The 18,159-nt window shown below is 37.0% G+C and overlaps 4 protein-coding genes across 4 annotated transcripts; 3 read left to right on the forward strand and 1 right to left on the reverse strand.

The window, feature by feature from the left end:
• The first annotated feature begins 83 nt into the window (after nucleotides 1-83).
• Nucleotides 84-726, forward strand: LOC105230651 (uncharacterized). Its single transcript, XM_011211570.2, has 2 exons — nucleotides 84-512; nucleotides 585-726. Exons 1-2 carry the CDS (start codon nucleotides 236-238, stop codon nucleotides 662-664), a joined length of 357 nt encoding a protein of 118 aa, XP_011209872.2. The 5' UTR covers nucleotides 84-235; the 3' UTR covers nucleotides 665-726.
• LOC105230650 (UBX domain-containing protein 6) lies at nucleotides 605-2,797 on the forward strand. The gene is made up of 7 exons (XM_011211569.4): nucleotides 605-746; nucleotides 846-1,316; nucleotides 1,368-1,462; nucleotides 1,530-1,953; nucleotides 2,014-2,162; nucleotides 2,219-2,367; nucleotides 2,433-2,797. Exons 1-6 carry the CDS (start codon nucleotides 693-695, stop codon nucleotides 2,328-2,330), a joined length of 1,305 nt encoding a protein of 434 aa, XP_011209871.2. The 5' UTR covers nucleotides 605-692; the 3' UTR covers nucleotides 2,331-2,367; nucleotides 2,433-2,797.
• Nucleotides 2,798-2,826: 29 nt separating this feature from the next.
• LOC105230649 (CWF19-like protein 1 homolog) lies at nucleotides 2,827-5,303 on the forward strand. The gene is made up of 10 exons (XM_011211568.3): nucleotides 2,827-2,991; nucleotides 3,042-3,208; nucleotides 3,262-3,363; nucleotides 3,465-3,697; nucleotides 3,852-3,952; nucleotides 4,007-4,220; nucleotides 4,299-4,419; nucleotides 4,481-4,809; nucleotides 4,871-5,028; nucleotides 5,092-5,303. The coding sequence occupies exons 1-10, from the start codon at nucleotides 2,972-2,974 to the stop codon at nucleotides 5,228-5,230; spliced, it is 1,584 nt and encodes a 527-aa protein (XP_011209870.2). The 5' UTR covers nucleotides 2,827-2,971; the 3' UTR covers nucleotides 5,231-5,303.
• Nucleotides 5,213-17,509, reverse strand: LOC105230724 (uncharacterized). The gene is made up of 17 exons (XM_049452768.1): nucleotides 17,365-17,509; nucleotides 15,962-16,180; nucleotides 15,303-15,394; nucleotides 15,046-15,116; nucleotides 14,966-14,989; nucleotides 11,566-11,682; nucleotides 11,149-11,510; nucleotides 10,634-10,860; nucleotides 10,397-10,577; nucleotides 10,098-10,153; nucleotides 9,186-9,405; nucleotides 7,672-7,763; nucleotides 6,653-6,723; nucleotides 6,438-6,578; nucleotides 5,993-6,354; nucleotides 5,711-5,937; nucleotides 5,213-5,537 (listed from the first exon to the last, which is right to left on the reverse strand). Exons 2-17 carry the CDS (start codon nucleotides 16,174-16,176, stop codon nucleotides 5,353-5,355), a joined length of 2,643 nt encoding a protein of 880 aa, XP_049308725.1. The 5' UTR covers nucleotides 16,177-16,180; nucleotides 17,365-17,509; the 3' UTR covers nucleotides 5,213-5,352.
• Nucleotides 17,510-18,159: the final 650 nt, after the last annotated feature.

The following is an 18,159-nucleotide window of genomic DNA, read 5'->3' on the forward strand; positions in this document are numbered from 1 at the left end:
GATAAAAATTTATACTACGGCAGCACTGTGCTAAATCAGAAAACAGCTGCGAAGAATTATGACAATTCATTGAATTAGTATTTTTCACAATTTTTCAGCAGAGATAATATTGCTTTAAGATAAAGTCCTTGTGAACTTCAAAAGTTAATTTCAATTAATTCCATATGCATTATTAGTAGTGTGGTTGTCGTATCTATCAAGTTTACAGATAATATTTGGAAAGCGATCACACCAAATGAATGTCGATGCTTTCCAGCAGTCGCTAAATCAATCGCTACAAGCCCTTGCATTAAAGTTAGAACTATTTGTGGGCGTGGCGGTGCAGACAGTAGTTTCAATACAGCAAGAATTCTCTGAAACAACAAGGGATTGGCGTAGTCCTATTGAATTTTCAGCGCTGCAGCTAACTCTGCTAAAAGTGCTGCTGGTCTTGTTACTAGGTACTGCAGGACTCATCGCGTATTCGTGGCGTGTTTACGGAAAAGTAATAACTGAAAAATTTGTTCGGCCTAGTAAGTGAAAAAATTTGTAACTGTTTATAATTGAGTAGTTAAAATAAAGCACACTATTTATAATTGTCCCAGGCACTCTCAAGGAAATTGAGGAGCTCAAGCTATCCGTCGCCAAATTAAAATTGCCTAAAGAGCATTCACCTAGAATATAAAGGATCTACGTGGTTGAAAGTAGCGAAAATGTCGAAAATCAAAAAGTTTTTTTCCAGGAAAAAGGAGGAAGCAGCATTTAAGGTTTATAAATATACTAATCGATTTTAGTTTACAATTCAGAAATAAATTGTATCTTATCAATCTTATGGAAACTGGCGGCTAATTTCTGTTCTATTGCAGTTAAAACTAGGTGGCGGAATGGGACAAGGCCGAACCTTAAACGCTGCGCCATCGCCTCCGAACAGTTCAAACTCTAAATCCGGAAATGTCTATGTGCCACCCAAACGACAAGAAATGAGTTCGGAGGCACGTCAAGCAGCATCAGCAGCACTAGCTCGTATAGAGAAGAGAGAGACGAAAGATTTCAATACCTCTCTGGCAGCTATCAAAGCTCAAGCGAAACGGGAGTTGGAAGCAGAACAAAAACTACGGACAGAAGAGCTGAGCGTATCCTCGGGGCAGTCAAGCACAACGACAAAAAGGAATATGGCCTGCGAGGGAGTATTTTTTCGATGCCCATTAATTAGTGAGGAAATTTTATCCAGGAAAGAATGGAAAATTAAAATAAAAGAGTTTCTATATCAACAATTGGAATCAGAACGAGCATTGACTGCGTGTTTGATAATATGTAACTGTAACACACGTGAAAAGGTATGGACATATAAATTTTTGGTTTGAATTTGTCTAACCCGTAATATCTAGGCTGATGATTGCATACAAACACTTTCAAAATATCTTGAGAACATATATAACCATCCCGAGGAAGAGAAATACTATAAAATTAGAATGTCCAATAAGTATGTTTTGGTTGTTACTTGTCATGAATCTACTCATTCTACATTTTCATTTCCATATTAATTTCAGAATTTTTAGCGAGAAAGTTCGTTATGTAGAGGGAGCTTTGGATTTTCTGCTTGCAGCTGGTTTCCGTGAGATTGATATCGATGGTGAACCATTTCTCGTTTGGTCTAAAGAAAACGTTGAAAATGATTATGATTTGCCAATCTTGCTTGATGCTTTGAAGAATGCTGAAACTATACAACTGGATTTAGACCGAAACATTAGAGTTCTAATGCCTTCTCAGGCTCGAAGTGCAGAGCTGCCTGATGATTTCTATCGAATCTCGCCAGCGGAAATCAAACGTGAACAACAGTTACGCAGTGAAGCTATTGAAAACTCGCAAGTATTACGAACAAAGGCAATGCGAGAACGTGAGGAACAACGTAATTTGCGTTTATATCGTTTCGCATTGATGAGAGTTAAATTCCCAAATGGTATTTATATTCAGGTGACCGAGCGACAGCACATATAAATAAACAATTGTACTAATTTTTTTTTATTTTTGCAGGGAACCTTTAATGTCTACGATAAAATTAGAGATATATATGAATTTGTGCAATCGTGTCTTATCGACGAAAATTTGGATTTTAATTTAGTTACAGCAAATGGTGTTAAATTCACTGATGAAGATATGGAAAAGACTTTATATGACTTGCGGTAATTAAAAATATTTATATTAAACTTTTTAAATATTATAGACTTGTCATGTATAGACTCATTCCAAACATTGTGTTGCTGTTTACGATTCCTGGCGCAACCACCTCATTGGCAGCTGATACGAATTTTTTGAAAGAAGAATTCTTGATGTTGGTGCAAAAGATGTAAAATTAAATTTTTCAGAATATTAATACAGCTTATAAATGTAAGCGATCATTGTAGATTTAAATTTTTATTTAGTTGTCATATAGATTATTTTTGTTTTTACAGATTTAAGAAAATGTTATATCTATGACTGCGCGGGATATTGTGCGTTAAGATTCTTGTGACGCGGCACATCACAGTTTCCTTTTCTCAAAAGGTTTTTAAATGGCAAAAACCCAACAAATCACGACTACAGAAACTCCAATCCATTGAAACAATTAGTATGAGAAGTAACGCATAGTTTCGATTAGTTTCGTCAATTCGATCTTAAAAACTCGTAGAAATTTGATTGATTTAATCGATAGTTGATTTGCAAAGTGTAATTTCAACACTAAATTCAGCAAACAATTATTGAATTTATTGAATATTAACTTTGACTATTGTGAAATATTGCAGAAAAAATATATGTATGATTTGTATTAGTCACCTAATATTGTATTATTTTGTGTGTAATTATGTATTAGGATGTATGATGATATGAATCATCTATTCTTAAGTCGTTTTCGTCTTGTGTTGGGGTTGGCATCCCTATTAAATTATCAGCTGTTTAGCTGTCAAAACAAACCAAATGGCTTTTATGTTTTTATGTTTATGTTTGTAACAAAATGGATTCAAAAATTAAAATGTAAGTAAATTTTTAATTATCAAGAAGTAAATTCATAACTTTTCTAATAGACTTATAGTTGGAGATGTACGTGGCCGATTTCGGCAGCTTTTTCAACGCGTGGAAAATATAAACAAAAAAGCCGGCCCTTTCGAAATGATATTTTGTGTTGGGGAGTTTTTTGGTACAGTAGAGCAAAATGATGAACTGATTGCTTACAAAAATGGAAATAAATTGGGTAACATTTCATAAATCATTAAGATTTAAAATTACAGCATAGATTATTTACAGTGCACGTACCTACGTATATTCTTGGGCCCTGCTCAAAAGAAACAGTACATTTTTACAATGACATAGAAAATGGTGAAATATGTGTTAATTTGACTTACTTGGGTAAGGAAATATCCGTGTTTTAGTTGTAAAATTATAGAATATTTCCAAATCTTATCAAAGCACGTTATTGTAAGGAAAAGCTTAATTGTGTACTTCTGCAGGTAAACGAGGACTGTATACTCTCACGTCGGGTGTTAAAGTAGCTTATTTAAGTGGGCTGGAGAAGGTCGATGGCCACAATCCTATTGAAGAAGAAAAACATATGTTCTTTGACAAAGATGACATATTATCTATTTGTAATTCATGTGTTGTAAGTAAATCGTCTGCCTCCGATTATAAAGGTGTCGACATTCTGCTCACCTCTCAATGGCCATATGGAATACACGAAGATCATGTAAGTAAAGTTCAAACTTTCATACAAATGTAAACAAACATTTAATTACAGTTTGTAATTTTGTAAAATGTATCAAAGCAATCAGACAAATATAATGTTAGCATGAGTTTAACTAGTTAGCATGCTACTCTTCTTTTGACAATTGACTTTGCAGAAAAATGCTTCAAAGATGATCTCATTTTTATGTAAAGAAATCAAACCCCGCTACCATTTTTGTGGCCTCAACAGCAAGTATTACGAGCCATCTCCTTTTAGGTATCATTCTAACTTTGATGTAAGTGCACACATTTTAAATGCTCTCTATTTTAGAATACCATCCGACCAGCTAACTCAATTAGAACTTTGCACTCGTTTTATCTCTTTGGCGGAGGTGGGCAATGTTGCTAAGGAAAAATATATTTATGCCCTAAGCTTGACGCCAGTGGAGAAAATGCGTGTTTTGGAGTTGATACAAAAAACGACAAATGAAACTAAATGCCCGTTCGTTGGTATGAATTTCCCCGTTTTCACAGGAGATGACAGGGTAATGACACTTACGTAAACTATAAATATATTTGAAAATGAGGTCAATTAGTTATAATACATATATATTATATTACAGCAATCAGAATGTAAACAATATTTCTATGACATGAAAATGGGCGGAGATGATAATCGGAAGCGGTCTGGTGGTAGTGGCCAACGTCATGAGAAACGCGCACGAATTATGAATATAGATCAAGGTAAATAAGCCAAATATAGTCGTTTTCATCTGCTGCAATTAATATAAATATAATTTTTTAGAAAAATGTTGGTTCTGTTTATCATCATCCGATGTAGAAAAACATTTAGTTATTTCAATTGGAGATAATTTTTATTTAGCTTTGGCTAAAGGACCAATCAACGAATTCCACGTTCTTATTATGTCCATAACTCACATTTCTTCAGCATCGCTACTATCTGATGACGATTGGAAGGAATTGTCAAAATTCAAAAATACGCTACGTGACTTCTTTCAATCGTATGGACAAGTTGTTTGTTTTACTGAACGTCACTACAAGTCGTCGCATTTACAAATCAATGCGTTAGGTATTGATGAAGGCTATGCGTGGAAGATAAAACATGCGTTCGAAGTAAATATACTTAAATTAACTTTGAAAAATATTAAAAGAAAATTATATTTTTTTGTTTTAGGATAAAGCTGAGGAGTTCAATTTACAACTCGAAACTCTACCGGCCCTTACATCATCGCAAATGCTTCCGCAACAAGGGCCCTATTTTGTAGCGGAATTGCCGGATAAAAGCACGTTGATTACTCGTCAAATGAAACATTTTCCGCTTCATTTTGCACGGTATTTTCCTGTTTTGAGGTTTATTATCGCTTAATGTACTAATTTAGGATTTACTGATTTCAGTGACGTCTTTTGCTCGGAAAACTTACTCAATTGTGAGGAAAAAGTAGATTGGAAAGATTGCAAATTAAACAAAGATGAAGAAATTGAAATGGTAAAAAATTTCCGTAAAAAATTTCAAAAGTACGATTTTACCCTTTAAGGTTAAAACAGTGTTTTTAAGTAAAATATAAATGACAATTTCTAATAAATTGATGCATTTTTTTACGAACATATCCATTTTTTGGTAATTGAATAGTTTTGGACTATTAAATTTGATTTAAATCACTTAATTCCTCTATTGGAGACATAATTAAGACATTCTAAAAACACTTCACGTAACATCTGAACCGGTGTTTGATCAATTTGCATTTTGATTCTATTGCATATTTTTACTTCGAACTGGGCACACAAGGTGGGCAGTCCAACCTCCTCGTAGAGCTTTCGAACACGATTAATTTTTTCCGGATCTGAAATGTTTAAAATGTAATATAAATTAAAACATGGACTACATATGAAAAAAGTGGTGAACAATGTAGTATGTTCTTACTAACTACGCTGTTGTTAATTCGGCTATAATCGCGTAAGCGGTCTCTACGCCAGTAAAGAAGAAGAAGTTCTTACTAATCTTACCACAACTTACCTTTTTGGCCGTAGCACTCCTCCATAATAGCCCTTTGTTCTGAATCGACTAATTCCATGCACTTCACCGCCAGCCACGAACACTTGTTGGATTCTATATCTGTGCCGATTTTACCAGTGAAATCCGGATTTCCAAATGAATCAAGAAAATCATTTTGAACTTGAGCGTAATATCCTAACTCAAATGTTAATTTTTGACATTCGTCAAATATCTTTGGGTCCTTGACGCTGGAAATACAATACGGTGATGTCAAATTATTTGTTTTGTCGGCTCTCTGCTCACCCCGCCAAAAGCAAACCAGCCGCTACTGGTAAATAAAAAAAGTTGCTGGCAGCTTTATTCCTCACAACCGAATTCAATGTGTCCATATCGAACGAGCTCACATGCCTTGTACTAACAATCACATCCATTGACTGGCCGCAAATGCATTTGAAAATGCATTCAAAAAATAACTCGAACAAATCAACATAACAATCCATATGGCTGAAATGTTTTCTGAGAAGTTCGAAGATGGCATTCTCAAGCAATATGGAATCGTGTATGACATTCAAACCCACTCCATCCAATTTGTACCAACACACTTTACCACGACGCGTGGTGCTGTTGTCCACTACATCATCGGTTATGAAGGCTAAAACATGGGCCTGCAGAACACATAAAAACATACGCGGCGAAATTTTTACGATTGTATTAAATTTCTCTTGATTGGATCTTGCAGTATACATACTATTTCAATGCACCAGCCAAGTATTTGTGCTAATTTAATTTTTTCTGATGTGAGCTCCGGTTCTTGTACTATACTCTTATATGTCAATACGGGGATTATACCATGCTTCCCGTTTGAAAGTTGTAAATTGTACTCCAGAGTCTATGAAAAATAAAGTAAATTGTAACTGTCATTAACTGAGTAAATACATTCATTTCTTGATTTTTTTCTCTTACCTTTCTGAAGCTTTCCACCAAATCGTTGCATTGGTATCTTTCCAATGTCTCAATAAGGTCATTTACAATGTCTAAAAATAAAAGAAAATACAGGTTTTGTAATTGATTTTTTCTTTTAAGAGTTGTTTGTAATATCTAAAACTAATCGATTTAAAAATAGGGTTATACATATATTCCCAACCAATCTGTGGAGGTTAGCATTGGAGATGGGCGAAATTGGCAAAAAAATTGCGAAATAAAGCTTTAAAATAATAGTGCCTGAAAAGATCGAAATCAGACCATAACTTTTTAAGCCCTCATATACGGATATACGGGTCTTTATGGGTAGCTCTTTACCGGAAATATCAGTCAATGTTTGAGATATATTATTTAAATTCAGAGAGCATCTTAAAAGTAGGTTCTTCTCCTAGGCCCATACACCTAATATAAAGATTTTCCATCTTCGGGCTGACTATATCGCATATATGTATACCAATCAATCTGTGAGATATCTTGTTGAAATTCAGGTTACACCTTTTCCTTTCTTAATAATTTTTCTGCATGCTGCAAATGAATAAAATCGGGTAAATATTCTCCTATATTTCATACATTATAATGATTTTCAAATTTTCGGTTGGCTTTATTCCATATACTTATATTGGTCAAAAGTCTGATATCTTAGGTAAATTAAGTAGAAACGGGGAAAAACTGTGCACGAAATATCCCAGCCCTCATATACATAGGTCATATTATCCTTTTGTTTTATGTTAATAAAGTGGTGCATCATGTTTGTTCTAGAGTATAATTTAGTTTAATGTGGTTTGTTTAGACTTTCCTCTAGTCCCAATATAACCGTTTAAATAGACAAAATTTTAATTTTAATCTGGAAAAAATAAGTATATGTAGACCCTGGTCTATCCCTCGTTTTCTTAATATAATGGTTTTACACCCTTCTGGTTGACTTTTAATTTTCTTATGGTTTATTTTCAATAAATTTTCACTTAACATTTTAATTACAAATACTTCTCTTATGGATATACCTGGATAAACTGTCATAAATTCACGGATCTCATGTTGTGTCGAACAGTGATTTGACTTTGCAACAATATGATTCCCCAATGATGATGATGCCCTGAAGGGAAGAATTATTATAAATGAATTAAAAATATGTATTGTATATACATATATACAGAAATATATAGTAATATAATAACAGCGGTGGCAAGTATTTTCCTCTTAATTGATCCTGTTAATTTCTAACCAATTCTGGTCGAGTTGGATTTAATGTTTCTTGGAAGTTGGCAAAAAATCTTAATAAATTAAAACAGTCCTCTACTTCTTCTATTCATTCTGACGGCTTGTCTCTTCGACTGTTGAAAATATTATAAAAGTGAAAGATACGGTGCTTGAAAATCGTCGGTCAAATGTCGTTCGAATGATTTTGGTGGGTATTTGGGAATGAAACGCGTTCTTGCTCGACTCGTCCAGAGAAAGCTGATTTTTTTTTTTTTAAAGAATTATGAGTGGGTGCGTGGTACGCAAACAAGTCTACAATCATCGGAATGGAGGGGAAAAAACATGCCGAACCACCAAAGCCGCTCAAAAATCAATCAACTAAATATTTTTAAATATACATATATATATGTACACGCTTTGCTTCCTTTTTCGCTGAATATACAATATATACTATACAAATGAATAACAACAATACAAACAACTATGTAATATTCGGGAGTCCTCTGGGCAACAAATTCGTTATCAAATTGTATCTTTATTGCATGGTCACAGTCGTAGAGGTCAGAAACACATCTTTGATGGTCGGTGGCAAATAATTCGTGTTTCATTAGAATTGATGATTTCCATGATCCAACTCGATGATACATAATTTGATGGAAGTTCTTATAATTAGTCGATAATTCTAATTTGAATTATTCCAATTTTTATTTAATATGTAATGTACTAGTTACATAGGGATTGTCATACATTTTATGCCCTGAATAGGGCATATTAAGTTTGCCACGATGTTTGTAACACCCAAAAGGAAACGGCGGAGACCCTACAAGGGATATTTATAAATGATCAACTTTTGAAGCTGAACCGATTTAGCATTGTCCGTCTGTCCATCTGAATACACGCAAATTAGCAAAACCATGAGTTGCACCCGTCCTATACTAACCATGAACCTCCTGTTTTATTGAAAAGGTATCTTCACGAAGTTTTAGGATTATGATCTCATTACATTCTTTGAACAAATTGTTTATCTCGAACTATTAAAGCATACGGGTATAACTTCCATACTTAAAATCAAGTCATGGATCTTATTATGCTACAAAAATTATGTGCCTGTGAAGGTTTTTTTCTTATTTTTATTGTAGGAGGGAGCATCGAAAGCCGGACTGCGGGACTTTAATCCGCTAAACCTAACCTACTCCCATCACATGTCCATCCCATGGGACCACTGGATAAAGTATTACTTTATGCCTGAGAAGGGTATTATAGGTTCTGTGTAGCTAAAGTTAAGGTTTTTCTTGTTATTGGTCAATTTTGTACTTACCGTTTTAATATTACGAAATACCGGGTTTCCCACAAATTAAATCCTAATTGTTGAATACGAGTACCACTAGCACCAACTCCGAACATGCAACGGTATTGTGAGAATAGACGAAACGGAAATCGGATTTCGCTTTTTTCGATATTATTACCGCATTTTCCAACTATGCCAGCAGTTGTACTCGTACGTATCGGCAAAAATTTACGCATTATAGAAAACATTACTGAGAGTTTAATTAAAAATTAACGAGAGTTTAATTAAATTTGACACAACTCAGAATAGTAGAGGATTATACAAAAATATAACTAATGTAACCTCAATCATGCAATTGATTGCCTTTATTTATATTTATATTTTAGAATTATTGAAATTATTTTCAAAATTTTTCACTTTTTATATTCTTAAAGCATAAGTTTATAAATAGTAAAAACCACCAAATATTTTGTACGCATCTTTTTATCAAATAAAAATTTTGTGTATTAAAAAGTTGAAATGTGACCCGAACTTTACGTAGAAACTTTACGCAGAAATAAACTTGGCCACATCAAATAAAATATATTACTTTTATGAGATGAGTTGATGCGGTTTCTTAAACGGCTTTGTGCAAAGTAATTTTATATTTCGACCGGAATCAGATGCTGATGCGATGAGCGTGCAGAGCCCACCTAAAACGGAATGCATCTGTTTACTTATTTTAAAGCAAAAACGATCCAGCTTATCCGACTCGTGCATTCGGATTGCATTGACATACATTTAGTAGAAACTTTCAAGTACTTTCAAATTGAAATTTGCTTATAATTACATGACCCTCTGATAACATTAGCGCTAAGCCTTTTCAGTTTCTACTCATTTGGAGGATAGTAACGATCTAGTTCAGAATTACATTCATGAACACATACATACATACATACATACTCATGCATATGTTTAGTATAAAGTTAGGATTGAAGGCAACAGCAGATGATTTAGTTCTTCAAAATATATATAAAAATAAAAGAAAATTATATTATGAGATAAATATTAGGAAACGGGACAAAGTTTTGAGAGAGTTCACCTGGTTTCCGGAAAATAATTGAAATTGAAACCTAGGATTTGTTAAGCTCGCTCAAAATGGTCAAACTTAATTTTAAACTATTCATACCACAAAACCGTAAATTAATTCCCAAGTAGTTAATATCTTTGCTTATTTGTTCTTTTGTGGTTCCCGTCTTTACTTAATTTCTTTGTCATAAATTTGACAAAGAATTTCTATCAAAATCTCTCGCGGCACTGCATCTGATGTTTTTTGGATATTCATAAGAATACGGCTGCATGTCTCTTCCTCATATTTGGCATAAATATTGAACATATCCAATTCTTCGTAAACTTGCATAACGCGCGCTATCTTCTGAGGATCTAAAAAATAGAAGAATTAATCAAACCAAAAATTTGCAAATCTACCACCAACAAACCATTGTGTCCATAACAGTCTGCCATAATAGACTTTTGTTGTGGGTTTGCTAGTTCCATACATTTCACCGCCAACCAAGAGCATTTGTTAGTTTCAATATCTGTGCCGATTTTGCCAGTGGATTCGTATTTACCGAAACAGTCATGAAAATCATTTTGAACTTGCGAATAATGACCCAAGTCAAATAAAATCCCCTGGGATTCATCGAAAACGTGCGTATCTTTAACTCTGCAAATAGTAAAGAAAATTACATTTTAAACAAAAAATTAAGATCGGCCGTAGCCGAACATCAAACTCTCTCACAATTTCCAGAAGGAAGGGCTGAACTTATCATTTTATAGTTACTTTGGCAAATTGCCAAATTGAACAAATAGACACAGAAATACTTTCATGCGTTGGAAAACTTCACTTAATTTTGCTAAGTTATCTTAAATATTGATGGATATATATGGTAGGAAGTAAAACAGACGGACATGTTGCGGGAGTTATGTGTGTAGAAACCCATTGGATACTTACCCTGCCAAATGAAGCCCTGCAAAAACAGGCAAATAAAAAAAATGACTGGAAGTCTTATTCAATACTAGCAAATCATATGTCTCCATATTGAAGGTAGTCACATTCCTTTTAGTGAGAAGCAAATCTAATGATTGCCCACATAAACATTTAAAAGTGTTTTGATGAAACAATTCGAGAAGATCAACATAGCAATCTAAGTGGCGGAAATGTTTGTTGAGAAGCTCATAAAGTCCATTCTCTATCAGGATTACATCATTTATGGCAGAGACACCGACCTCTTCCAACTTATGCCAACACAATTGACCACGACGTATTGTGCTTTTGTCCATCATGTCATCGGTCATGAGTATGAACCACAGCATCTATTGGACATAGAAATACAACGCATTGCTATATTATAATATTTTTACACATTACCATTTCAAAACACCAGCCAAGGATATGTGCCAATCTTAAATGTTTCGCATTTATTTGCTCGCCTTTTGCTACACTTTTGTATGTCAAAACGGGGATTAGGCCATTTTTGTAATTTGTAAGTGGTTTCTTGGGAGGATGGAGTCATATGTAGAAGTTCACGCAAGTGAGGAAAGTTCTCTGATCGCCATTCACTTGGGAGTGGCCAGAAACGATTCTTTTACATATGACTCAAGCAGCTCACGACTTCCGGTCTTTGACCAAGTATCCTCTGGGTAGCCTAAGAACATCCGTTTGAAGGCGAGCTAATGTGAGAAGGCGAAATATCCCCTACATAGGGTTGTGCGCTGGGTTTGGGACCCGCCACGTAAAAAAAACAACCCCAGCGAATAGCAACAACCAGCCTCGGATGAGAGACCCCCCTTTTGATGACGACCATGGAAAACGAAATAAGGACTACGAATTGAGGGCATGCACCTGGAATGTCCGGTCCCTTAATTGGGAAGGTGCCGCTGCCCAGCTGGTTGATGTCCTCGTGAAAATAAAGGCTGACATCACCGCCGTCCAAGAAATGCGATGGACGGGACAAGGACAAAGACGAGTAGGTCCTTGTGGCATTTACTACAGTGGCCATATAAAGGAGCGCAAGTTTGGTGTTGGATTCGTGGTGGGAGAGAGACTCCGTCGCCGAGTACTATCATTCACTCCGGTGAATGAACGTCTAGCCACAATCCGCATCAAAGCGAGGTTCTTCAACATATCGCTGATTTGCGCCCACGCCCCGACGGAAGAGAAGGACGATGCGACCAAAGATGCCTTTTATGAGTGCTTGGAGCGCACTTATGAGAGATGCCCCCGCCACGATGTCAAAATCGTGCTTGGCGACTTCAACGCCAGGGTGGGCAAAGAAGGTATCTTTGGCACTACGGTCGGTAAATTCAGCCTCCACGAGGAAACATCCCCAAATGGGTTGAGGCTGATCGACTTCGCCGGGGCCCGAAATATGGTTATCTGTAGTACTAGATTCCAGCATAAGAAGATTCATCAAGCTACCTGGCTGTCTCCGGATCGAAAAACCACCAACCAGATCGATCATGTTGTGATAGACGGAAGACACGTCTCCAGTGTTTTAGATGTGCGTGCGCTCCGAGGTCCTAACATCGACTCGGACCACTATCTTGTTGCAGCTAAGATTCGCACCCGCCTCTGTGCAGCAAAAAACGCACGCCAACAAACACAAGGAAGGTTCGACGTCGAGAAGCTGCAATCACAACAGACAGCCGAGCGATTTTCTACTCGGCTTGCACTCCTGCTCTCTGAGAGCACTCGTCAACAACTCGGTATAAGGGAACTGTGGGACGGCATTTCAAACTCCTTACGTACAGCTGCAACCGAAACCATTGGTTTTCGGAAGGTGCAAAAGAACAGCTGGTACGACGAGGAGTGCCGTGTCGCAGCGGAGAGAAAACAGGCTGCCTACCTCGCAACGTTACGATCGACCACAACACGTGCGGGATGGGATAGATACCGAGAGTTGAAGAGGGAAGCGAGACGCATTTGTAGACAGAAAAAGAAAGAGGCCGAAATGCGTGAGTACGAAGAGCTTGACAAGCTGGCCGACAGGGGTAATGCTCGAAAATTCTACCAAAAGATGCGGCGGCTTACAGAAGGTTTCAAGACCGGAGCATACTCATGTAGAACCCCCCAAGGTGATCTAGTCACCGATGCCCAGAGCATACTTAAATTGTGGAGGGAACACTTCTCCAGCCTGCTGAATGGCAGTGAACACACAACGCCAGGAGAAGACGAACCCGATTCCCCAATCGATGACGATGGAAAAGACGTTCCATTGCCCGACCAAGAAGAAGTTCGAATAGCAATTACCCGCCTGAAGAACAACAAAGCGGCGGGGGCGGATGGATTGCCAGCCGAGCTATTCAAACACGGCGGCGAAGAACTGATAAGGAGCATGCATCAGCTTCTTTGTAAAATATGGTCGGACGAAAGCATGCCCAACGATTGGAATTTAAGTGTGCTATGCCCAATCCATAAAAAAGGAGACCCCACAATCTGCGCCAACTACCGTGGGATTAGCCTCCTTAATATCGCGTATAAGGTTCTATCGAGCGTATTGTGTGAAAGATTAAAGCCCACCGTCAACAAACTGATTGGACCTTATCAGTGTGGCTTCAGACCTGGTAAATCAACAACCGACCAGATATTCACCATGCGCCAAATCTTGGAAAAGACCCGTGAAAGAAGAATCGACACTCACCACCTATTCGTCGATTTCAAAGCTGCTTTCGACAGCACGAAAAGGAGCTGCCTTTATGCCGCGATGTCTGAATTTGGTATCCCCGCAAAACTAATACGGCTGTGTAAACTGACATTGAGCGGGACCAAAAGCTCCGTCAGGATCGGGAAGGACCTCTCCGAGCCGTTCGATACCAAACGAGGTTTCAGACAAGGCGACTCCCTATCGTGCGATTTCTTCAATCTGCTGCTGGAGAAAATAGTTCGAGCTGCAGAACTTAATCGAGCAGGTACAATCTTTTATAAGAGTGTACAGCTGCTGGCGTATGCCGATGATATTGATATCATCGGTCTCAACACCCGCGCCGTTAGTTCTGCTTTCTCCAGACTGAACAAGGAAGCAACGCAAATGGGTCTGGCAGTGAACGAGGGCAAGACGAAATATCTCCTGTCATCAAACAAACAGTCGTCGCACTCGCGACTTGGCACTCACGTCACTGTTGACAGTCATAACTTTGAAGTTGTAGATAATTTCGTCTATCTTGGAGCCAGCGTAAACACCACCAACAATGTCAGCTTTGAAATCCAACGCAGGATAACTCTTGCCAACAGGTGCTACTTCGGACTGAGTAGGCAATTGAGAAGCAAAGTCCTCTCTCGACAGACAAAAACCAAACTCTATAAGTCTCTCATAATTCCCGTCCTGCTATATGGTGCAGAGGCTTGGACGATGTCAACAGCGGATGAGTCGACGTTGCGAGTTTTCGAGAGAAAAATTCTGCGAAAGATTTATGGTCCTTTGCGCGTTGGCCACGGCGAATATCGCATTCGATGGAACGATGAGCTGTACGAGATATACGGCGACATTGACATAGTTCAGCGAATTAAAAGACAGCGGCTACGCTGGCTAGGTCATGTTGTCCGAATGGACGAAAACACTCCAGCTCTGAAAGTATTCGACGCTGTACCCGCCGGGGGAAGCAGAGGAAGAGGAAGACCTCCACTCCGTTGGAAGGACCAAGTGGAGAAGGACCTGGCTTCGCTTGGAATATCCAATTGGCGCCACGTAGCGAAGAGAAGAAACGACTGGCGCGCTGTTGTTGACTCGGCTATAATCGCGTAAGCGGTGTCTACGCCAGTAAAGAAGAAGAAGTGGTAAATTATACTCAAGACACTGTAAAATGAAAAATATATATTTTAAATTATGATTGACTAAACAAAAACCGCTACCTTCCTGAACCATTGCCCCGCTTCTTTGCTGTTGTATTGTTCAGCTATAGAGCCAAGGTCACGCACAACATCTTAAAAAAATTAAAATTGTGTGTTAATAGTGTGTGCCACTTAATAACAGTAGAGAATTCTTAAAACTTTGTTTCGTTACGGCACCGCTTTCTCAAGGCTTTGAATTGAAAAACACCGAAGATATTAGCGACCACATATTGAAAGTCCCGATCAGAGCAATTTGGAAGTCGTAACTTTAGTTTTACCTGGCAATACGGCATCGAAATCTCGTATTTCATCTTTTGACATCAAACGTCTAGAAATTAATCCAAAATTTTGTTCCAATGCTGGTGAACGGCTGAGAAATATAATACAATACAATGTATACCATTAGTAAGGAAGTATCATCCATATATAGTATTCTTATTTAAATCACCTCATTGGTGAAAAATATACTGCAAACGAAATACGCTTAATTGAACTCGCTTAATTTTTGTTCTAATTGATTAGGTTGTCTAATTAAGGTTAATTGAACCAAATATTGTGCCATTTTTGAAGTGCAATTATCCAGGGGATAATGTAGCTCAATTTTTACTCATTTTATAGCTAGAGGGGCCAGACGGACGTACAGTAAGTCACCTGGATTTCAACTCGTCCCGTCATCCTGATTATACATACATATACATATGTATATACAATTACCTATATATGTATCTATCTCGATGAATTTCAAGTGTTACAAACAACAGTTAGGTGAGCACAACCATTTGCTGTCGCAACATGTTGTGAGAGTATAATAATATTGTATATGGATTTCGATTATAATATGCAATTATTGCAAGTGTTGTAATTTAAGTACGAGTATATTCACAAATTGTACACAAAGATGTACCATGCGTCGAAGATGCTGACCATTTTCACTCACCTTATTTTACTTCCGATGTAGTTTTGCGGCGCCTCCCGAGTAGATGATCGTTTACTAACTTTAGTTCCGGAGTGATTTGAAGCATAGCGAGGTGACGTGGAAGGAAAACAGTACGCTTTGTTGTTATTGTTGCTAATATTACTCTCCACAGTGACTGCGTTTACAAAAGCTGGTTGTATTTGCCGCCATTTTCGAAGCAGATACGAGTAATACATTTTTCTAAATTTTTATAGATTTGTTCAAAAATAATTCTGAACTAAACTATCGTAACCAGTATAAAGAAATGTGTATAAATTAATTAAGCATTAGCAAGGGGCACCTGTGGGCTACAAATTTGAAAATTGCGCGTGCTCTCGCCCTCTAAGAGAATTAATGTATCTATCTCCAAAAGGATTCGTGCTAAAACCCCTATCTACACTGTAAAAATGAAAGATGGGCAGGGTCCACTCTTTATATAACGGTATTAAAACTACTAAATACGTCAGATACAGTAAATTTTACCTCCAAGATGGTAAGTGAGGGCTTTAAAAGAGTCGGTTTGAAAATTGAACAATGGACGCTATACCGTTCACTTTTAGGTAAAATCACAGATCACGGAACCTGCTTGACTGATTCTAATCAAATTCGGTACATGAAATTTTTATCACACAAAATAAAAATGGGCGAAAGACCTACCTGCCATATAACACAATTCAAAATTCCATTTGATCATTTCACTTTCCAGTATAGAAATCAATAAACAATAACTGGATAAAACTTTGATCTTTGAAGTATGTTACCGACCGAATATGTGGACCCCAATACCTATAATTACGGGTGATTTTATATCGCATATATCGACCAAATATGAGTTACCTCAATGAAAATTAGAGAGCGAATTTTACACATAGGTGAATCTTTGTGTTAAAAATAGAGAAAAAAAGGGCGAAAACTTGAAAAGCCTGACGTACCTGGACCCCAGCTTCAATCCATGCAAGTTGGAAGAGTATGAAAAGGTCGGTTATACCCGAACCCTATCCTTACTTTTGACATCTGAAATACACACTGTGATTTAAGATAGGTTGGCTGCAAAGAGGGATTGGAAGCGACCCAGATCCTGTAAAGTAGCGCACTAGGTAATTGTTTTTGACCTTATGTACCATATTTAGACATACATTTAATTGAGCCACTTCTTCCTGACGCGTCCTACATGCCAATGATCTTTTATTTACTTATAAATAAATTTGTAGTTCACAGCAGATTATTTCAATGTCAGATCTATACATCTGTCAAATATAAAACTGATATCACGAAGAATGGTAACTTCCGGAAATTCAAATAAATTAGTGAATTTTTTTGAATTTTAAAACAGAGAAAAAAAAACGATTTAAACTTTTCTTCTTCGTATTATTACTATTATTCACCTTCACTGCCACTAATATAATTTTTTGTTAATAATTTTAGATTTGATATTTCAAAAACTTGTATATTGAATTCAAAACATGTGTATAGCGCCACTGACAAAGTAAAACTGCACGGGAATACTACAGATTACAAAAATATAAAATATAAACGTGAAGTATCAATGCTTCTCGTATTTATAGTATTTAGTTTTAAGTACACGATGACCTTTAATAAAATCATTTATACTAAAGCTCAAATTATCTTTTTAAACATATTGTTTTACTCACAAACACTTGCAGTTCCGCGAACGGAATTATCAAATTATATGGAATTAAATTCCAATCATTCCCAATACCAAGGCTTTTTAAACCTAAACATACTTGTTTTGATTGTGGTGATTAATTGTAAAAAGAATACATCGGGTGAACTACTTATGTGGTGGTGTTGGTAGCTATTTGGAGTATTATGAGCAATGCACGGGAGGAAACGAGGAACATTTTCACGACAGCCGCTTTTACGTTACTGAAATTGACCCAGATTTTATCCGTCCAATGGCTGTTTTTTCTGTGTTCTAATCCCGTTTGGCCCGGTGAGTTTTAGAATAAGTTTGTCAACACTGGAGCAATCCTTTGCAGCAGAGAGCAGGCCCTGGAGGAATTTTTCAACGTCCAACGTAAGGATCGCGAGCGAGACAATAGTGGACGCCTAGCCTTCATACTGTACAACATGAACACCAGAATATAGGTGTGCTTCTTCGTGATGAAAACTTTTCTTTGACAATCCTGCCTGTCAAATGATCATAGGGGGATGGAGCT

This window comes from Bactrocera dorsalis, chromosome 3 (assembly GCF_023373825.1).
Source record: "Bactrocera dorsalis isolate Fly_Bdor chromosome 3, ASM2337382v1, whole genome shotgun sequence".
NCBI classification, from domain to species: domain Eukaryota; kingdom Metazoa; phylum Arthropoda; class Insecta; order Diptera; family Tephritidae; genus Bactrocera; species Bactrocera dorsalis.

Bases quoted from the DNA above. Each gene is read 5' to 3' on its own strand.
- LOC105230651 (XM_011211570.2), top strand. From the start codon at position 236: ATGAATGTCGATGCTTTCCAGCAGTCGCTAAATCAATCGCTACAAGCC. The intron at 513-584 runs GTAAGTGAAAAA...TAATTGTCCCAG, and splicing joins TGAAAAATTTGTTCGGCCTA to GCACTCTCAAGGAAATTGAG.
- LOC105230650 (XM_011211569.4), top strand. From the start codon at position 693: ATGTCGAAAATCAAAAAGTTTTTTTCCAGGAAAAAGGAGGAAGCAGCA. The intron at 1,317-1,367 runs GTATGGACATAT...CGTAATATCTAG, and splicing joins ACTGTAACACACGTGAAAAG to GCTGATGATTGCATACAAAC. The intron at 2,163-2,218 runs GTAATTAAAAAT...TGTCATGTATAG, and splicing joins AAGACTTTATATGACTTGCG to ACTCATTCCAAACATTGTGT.
- LOC105230649 (XM_011211568.3), top strand. From the start codon at position 2,972: ATGGATTCAAAAATTAAAAT. The intron at 3,364-3,464 runs GTAAGGAAATAT...GTACTTCTGCAG, and splicing joins TGTTAATTTGACTTACTTGG to GTAAACGAGGACTGTATACT. The intron at 4,810-4,870 runs GTAAATATACTT...TTTTTGTTTTAG, and splicing joins AGATAAAACATGCGTTCGAA to GATAAAGCTGAGGAGTTCAA.
- LOC105230724 (XM_049452768.1), bottom strand. From the start codon at position 16,176: ATGTATTACTCGTATCTGCTTCGAAAATGGCGGCAAATACAACCAGCT. The intron at 10,578-10,633 runs GTTTGTTGGTGG...TCTATTTTTTAG, and splicing joins AGACTGTTATGGACACAATG to ATCCTCAGAAGATAGCGCGC. The intron at 10,154-10,396 runs GTAAAGACGGGA...TATATTTTGAAG, and splicing joins ATTTATGACAAAGAAATTAA to AACTAAATCATCTGCTGTTG.